The following is a 6,000-nucleotide window of genomic DNA, read 5'->3' as shown; positions in this document are numbered from 1 at the left end:
CGTGCCCCGACACACACGCGTCTCACCCCAGCGTGCCCCGACACTTTTAATTTACATAGCACACACAGATTACTATTTTATTCACATTTAATTACTCCTGAATAAATAAACATATTTTCAATTTCTTGTTATTTAAAAAATCTACCTTTGTGAAGATAAGTTCCCCTAAATGTAGCCATGTTGTACCTTTGAAACAAGATAGTTGTCCTTGGATACGACCAACCCAGCACCCTGGCAGCAGTGGAAACATGCACTATTAATGCCCCTACAACCACCTGGATTTAGCGTTCAGTACCTCAGGACGGCCATGGGACATGCAGTTACCCCATACATTTCATATGCAAGATTACTAACATATAATCTCCTCAAATGGCAGACGTATCAAACGCTAAACTACATCTGACCATCAGAAAAGCAGGCAGTGCTATCATATACTAAGGACACTTGTGCCCCTTTATCTTAATGATTGAAAAGGCAGCACTTGTCTTCCAGGAGAGAAATAGATATAAAAATGTCACCACAACTGAGCATTAAAAATGTGAATTACAGAAACTGGGGTAATAAGAAGCCAATTTGAGCATCGTCCGTCTCATCCCCGACCCCATATTGTCCGAGCCACAAACTAGAGCGGAACTATAGTGAGGGGATGCGGGGAACACATTCCCGGTGCAGCCCTGCTGCTCCCGCCGCTGCTGTCTCCACAACACAGAGCGGAGCATTGTGGGAACTGACAGCTGCTTTCGGCGGGTTCTGTTAAAATGGCGCCTCTGCAGTAACCGTTAACGGGCGAGCTGCGAGAAAACAAACATCGCTAGGAAAGAATAGGGCGGCCGGCTGAACCCAGCATGGCGACACCGGACCAGAAGTCACCCAACGTTCTGCTGCAGAACCTGTGCTGCCGGATACTTGGCAAGGGGGAAGGTAATGCGGGCCGCACCGGATTCATTCAATACTTCATGCACTTGTTAGCCTCTGCCTTGTCATCCCTCTGACTTACCGGGGTCTATAAGTAATGACGTGACGGTGACTGAGCTGTCATGTGTCTGGGGGTCTGTCACTATGGAGGGGAGAAGGACTGAGCTGTCATGTGTCTACCTGGGGGTCTGTCACTATGGAGGGGAGAAGAACTGAGCTGTCATGTGTCTATCTGGGGATCTGTCACTATGGAGGGGAGAAGGACTGAGCTGTCATGTGTCTACCTGGGGGTCTGTCACTATGGAGGAGAGAAGGACTGAGCTGTCATGTGTCTACCTGGGGGTCTGTGACCATGGAGGGGAGAAGGACTGAGCTGTCATGTGTCTACCTGGGGGTCTGTCACTATGGAGGGGAGAAGAACTGAGCTGTCATGTGTCTATCTGGGGATCTGTCACTATGGAGGGGAGAAGGACTAAGCTGTCATGTGTCTACCTGGGGGTCTGTCACTATGGAGGAGAGAAGGACTGAGCTGTCATGTGTCTACCTGGGGGTCTGTGACCATGGAGGGGAGAAGGACTGAGCTGTCATGTGTCTACCTGGGGGTCTGTCACTATGGAGGGGAGAAGAACTGAGCTGTCATGTGTCTATCTGGGAATCTGTCACTATGGAGGGGAGAAGGACTAAGCTGTCATGTGTCTACCTGGGGGTCTGTCACTATGGAGGAGAGAAGGACTGAGCTGTCATGTGTCTACCTGGGGGTCTGTGACCATGGAGGGGAGAAGGACTGAGCTGTCATGTGTCTACCTGGGGGTCTGTCACTATGGAGGGGAGAAGAACTGAGCTGTCATGTGTCTACCTGGGGGTCTGTCACTATGGAGGAGAGAAGGACTGAGCTGTCATGTGTCTATCTGGGGGTCTGTCACTATGGAGGGGAGAAGAACTGAGCTTTCATGTGTCTACCTGGGGGTCTGTGACCATGGAGGGGAGAAGGACTGAGCTGTCATGTGTCTATCTGGGGATCTGTCACTATGGAGGGGAGAAGGACTGAGCTGTCATGTGTCTATCTGGGGGTCTGTCACTATGGAGGGGAGAAGGACTGAGCTGTCATGTGTCTATCTGGGGATCTGTCACTATGGAGGGGAGAAGAATGAAATGCCATGTGTCTATCTGGGGGTCTGTCACTATGGAGGGGAGAAGGACTGAGCTGTCATGTGTCTATCTGGGGGTCTGTGACCATGGAGGGGAGAAGGACTGAGCTGTCATGTGTCTATCTGGGGATCTGTCACTATGGAGGGGAGAAGGACTGAGCTGTCATGTGTCTATCTGGGGGTCTGTCACTATGGAGGGGAGAAGGACTGAGCTGTCATGTGTCTATCTGGGGATCTGTCACTATGGAGGGGAGAAGAATGAAATGCCATGTGTCTATCTGGGGGTCTGTCACTATGGAGGGGAGAAGGACTGAGCTGTCATGTGTCTATCTGGGGGTCTGTCACTATGGAGGGGAGAAGGACTGAGCTGTCATGTGTCTATCTGGGGGTCTGTCACTATGGAGGGGAGAAGAATGAAATGCCATGTGTCTATCTGGGGGTCTGTCACTATGGAGGAGAGAAGGACTGAGCTGTCATGTGTCTACCTGGGGTCTGTCACTATGAAGGGATGAAGGACTGAGCTGTTATGTGTCTTCCTGGGATTTGTCAGTAAGGTGGGGGAAAGGATTGAGGTGTCATGGGTTTACCTGAGGTCTGTCGGTAGGGATACAAAATATATGACACTAAAAGTGTGTTTCAAGGTGCCACTGTACTGGATATATGGCTGTTTGAAGTGGACCACTGTCATGACGTCTATAGACCTACTATTGTACGTGGTATGTGCAAATACAATGGGGCAGATTTATAAAACGTGTCCTAAGGTTAGACTAGTGCAGAGTTAGACTAGACTAAGTTCACACTACATTCAGCATATCTGTTCTTTAAAAAACTGATGGCAAATATCATATCTCTTATAATAGTTGCCATCTATAGATGTCTAATTTTTACCTACCTATGGATCTCACTTTTCGATTTATCTATTTAGATAGAAAGTGAAAAGTCTGCACAGTGGAAAAAATACTCCTTTGTTATGGAGGGGTGCAAAGCCTACACAGGTCCAGGCAGGGTCCTTAGATAGTTGTAGCAATAGAAAAGATTGTTGGAGTACTGTCTGCGTCTTTCCATTGCTACAACTATCTATCTATCTTTTCTTTCTACCGCTCTATTTCTGCACCTCCTATTAGTTGGCTTACTTTACACCAGATAATTGGGACACAATTCCTTTTGGTTAGCAGTATTTCTGGCTTGAGACCACATCCCTTTTGTCAAGTTAGTTGTAGGAGAGCCAGAAAACTATCTAAAACCTGTTATAAATGTGGTGCAAACAGATTTTTTGTGTGTGTGTGTAAACTACGTCAGAATTCTGTCGTGGACAGATTAATAAATCTCCCCCAATGTGTACAGCTGATGGCAGTTTTAAAGGGGTTAAACAGGGTGGATACAAAACAAATGAAAATATCATGTGGTCTTTAAAGACAACATATGGTGGGGTTAATGTTTATGTGTAAGCCATGCTTGGCAACTGTTCTGTACTGATCTGGATTTACTAGCATATTAGTTGGAGCATCTGAATGTGGCTTGTTTGGTGTTTTATGTACAACACTGGTAAATACAAAGGTATAATTATTTCGTTTTGGCATCTTGGTTTGTTCAGCTAATAAATAATGTATTGAAGAGTATCTTATAACACTCCAGCTTTCAGCACACAGTCCATAGACACCAGAACAATACTTTATATTGGATTTTAGGCAGCGGGGAGGCTTTAAAGGAGACCTGCCATGGAAAACAGCCGCATTCAGTGTTCTTGTGTATGTGACCCTCTAATGTACTCATACAACTATCTTCATTTTATGACTTTTTTTTTTTTTTTTTCATCTTCACATATTGCAACAGGGCATGGTAGAACTTTTTTCATATTGTTGGAAATCCTGGTGTACAAAGCGTATGAAAATAATAAAAGAAAGGATGGTAAAAAAAATAGTAAAAAAAAGTATTTTAATTGGTGGAGGCAATAATAAAATTGTGTTTAATCCATAAAGAATAAGAATACTAAAATACTTATGTCAGATTGAGATGTGTGCATGCAAACCTTAGTTTATTTTTAATCTAATTTGCCCATGGGTGCACGATTGGTGGAGCCACTTCTCGTGATGTACCCATGGTCTATAGCAGGGGTCCCCAAACTTTTTACATAGGGGGCCGTTCATTGTCCCTCTCAGACCGTTGGAGGGCCGGATAAATAGCAGTACATGTGACCGCATCTGTAATACACTCCCCCCCCCCCTCAATTAATTATTTAATATACTGCCCCCCCCTCAATTAATTATTTAATATACTGCACCCCCTTGTGAACTATTTTATATACTGGCCCAATGAATTAATGAATTGGGTCAATTTATTATTAATATACTGGGACCCTTCTCCATTAATTATTGAATATGCTGCCCCCCTATTAATTACTAGACTGTCCCTCATAATTAATTATTACCTATGCCCTCCCCCCACCATTAATTATTTCCTATGCTGCCCCTCCACCATTAGTTAGTTTATATGTCCCCCCCCACCATTAGTTATTTTATATACCCCCCCAGCATTAGTTATTTTATATGTCCCCCCCCACCATTAGTTATTTTATATGTGTCCCCCCCCACCATTAGTTATTTTATATGCCCCCCCCCAGCATTAGTTATTTTATATGCCCCCCCCCAGCATTAGTTATTTTATATGTCCCCCCCACCATTAGTTATTTTATATGTCCCCCCCACCATTAGTTATTTTATATGTCCCCCCCACCATTAGTTATTTTATATACCCCCCCAGCATTAGTTATTTTATATTACCCCCCACCATTAGTTATTTTATATTACCCCCCACCATTAGTTATTTTATATACCCCCCCAGCATTAGTTATTTTATATGCCCCCCCACCATCAGTTATTTTATATGCCCCCCCCACCATTAGTTATTTTATATACCCCCCCAGCATTAGTTATTTTATATTACCCCCCAGCATTAGTTATTTTATATTACCCCCCACCATTAGTTATTTTATATTACCCCCCACCATTAGTTATTTTATATACCCGCCCCAGCATTAGTTATTTTATATGCCCCCCCCACCATCAGTTATTTTATATGCCCCCCCCACCATTAGTTATTTTATATACCCCCCCCCAGCATTAGTTATTTTATATACCCCCCCAGCATTAGTTATTTTATATGTCCCCCCCACCATTAGTTATTTTATATGTCCCCCCCCCAGCATTAGTTATTTTATATTACCCCCCACCATTAGTTATTTTATATTACCCCCCACCATTAGTTATTTTATATACCCCCCAGCATTAGTTATTTTATATACCCCCCACCATCAGTTATTTTATATGTCCCCCCCCCAGCATTAGTTATTTTATATGTCCCCCCCCCAGCATTAGTTATTTTATATACCCCCCCAGCATTAGTTATTTTATATGCCTCCCCCAGCATTAGATATTTTATATGTCCCCCCCTCCACCATTAGTTATTTTATATGTCCCCCCCCAGCATTAGTTATTTTATATGTCCCCCCCCAGCATTAGTTATTTTATATGTCCCCCCCCTCCACCATTAGTTATTTTATATGTCCCCCCCACCATTAGTTATTTTATATGTACCCCCCCCCCACCATTAGTTATTTTATATGTACCCCCCCCCCACCATTAGTTATTTTATATGTACCCCCCCCCCCCCACCATTAGTTATTTTATATGTCCCCCCACCGCACCATTAGTTATTTTATATACCCCCCCACCATTAGTTATTTTATATGTCCCCCCCCCCGGCACCATTAGATATTTTATATGCTCCCCACCATTAGTTATTTTATATGATGCTCCCATAATGAATTATTTCATATATTAGGGCCCCCCGCTGGCACAATGTTTTTACTGCTGTTTAAAACATTTTTAAAAACCCTGTACTTACCTCTGGCTCCCGCGTCTTCTTTCTTCTTGCGGCT

At 44.0% G+C, this 6,000-nt stretch overlaps 1 protein-coding gene across 2 annotated transcripts in view; it reads left to right on the top strand.

The window, feature by feature from the left end:
* The first annotated feature begins 629 nt into the window (after positions 1 to 629).
* TUBGCP3 (tubulin gamma complex component 3) overlaps positions 630 to 6,000 on the top strand; it is a 58,439-nt gene continuing 53,068 nt past the window's right edge. Inside the window, exon 1 of one of the 2 annotated variants that reach the window (XM_072135584.1) lies at positions 630 to 921. In XM_072135584.1, the coding sequence (XP_071991685.1) occupies positions 846 to 921 (76 nt within the window). In that variant the 5' untranslated portion in view covers positions 630 to 845. The remainder of the gene's footprint in view (positions 922 to 6,000) is intronic. The other variant, XM_072135583.1, reaches the window with a different exon arrangement.

This window comes from Engystomops pustulosus, chromosome 2, assembly GCF_040894005.1.
Source record: "Engystomops pustulosus chromosome 2, aEngPut4.maternal, whole genome shotgun sequence".
NCBI classification, from domain to species: domain Eukaryota; kingdom Metazoa; phylum Chordata; class Amphibia; order Anura; family Leptodactylidae; genus Engystomops; species Engystomops pustulosus.
Note: the sequence above shows the minus strand (reverse complement) of the source record. Positions and strands in the feature narration are given on the sequence as shown.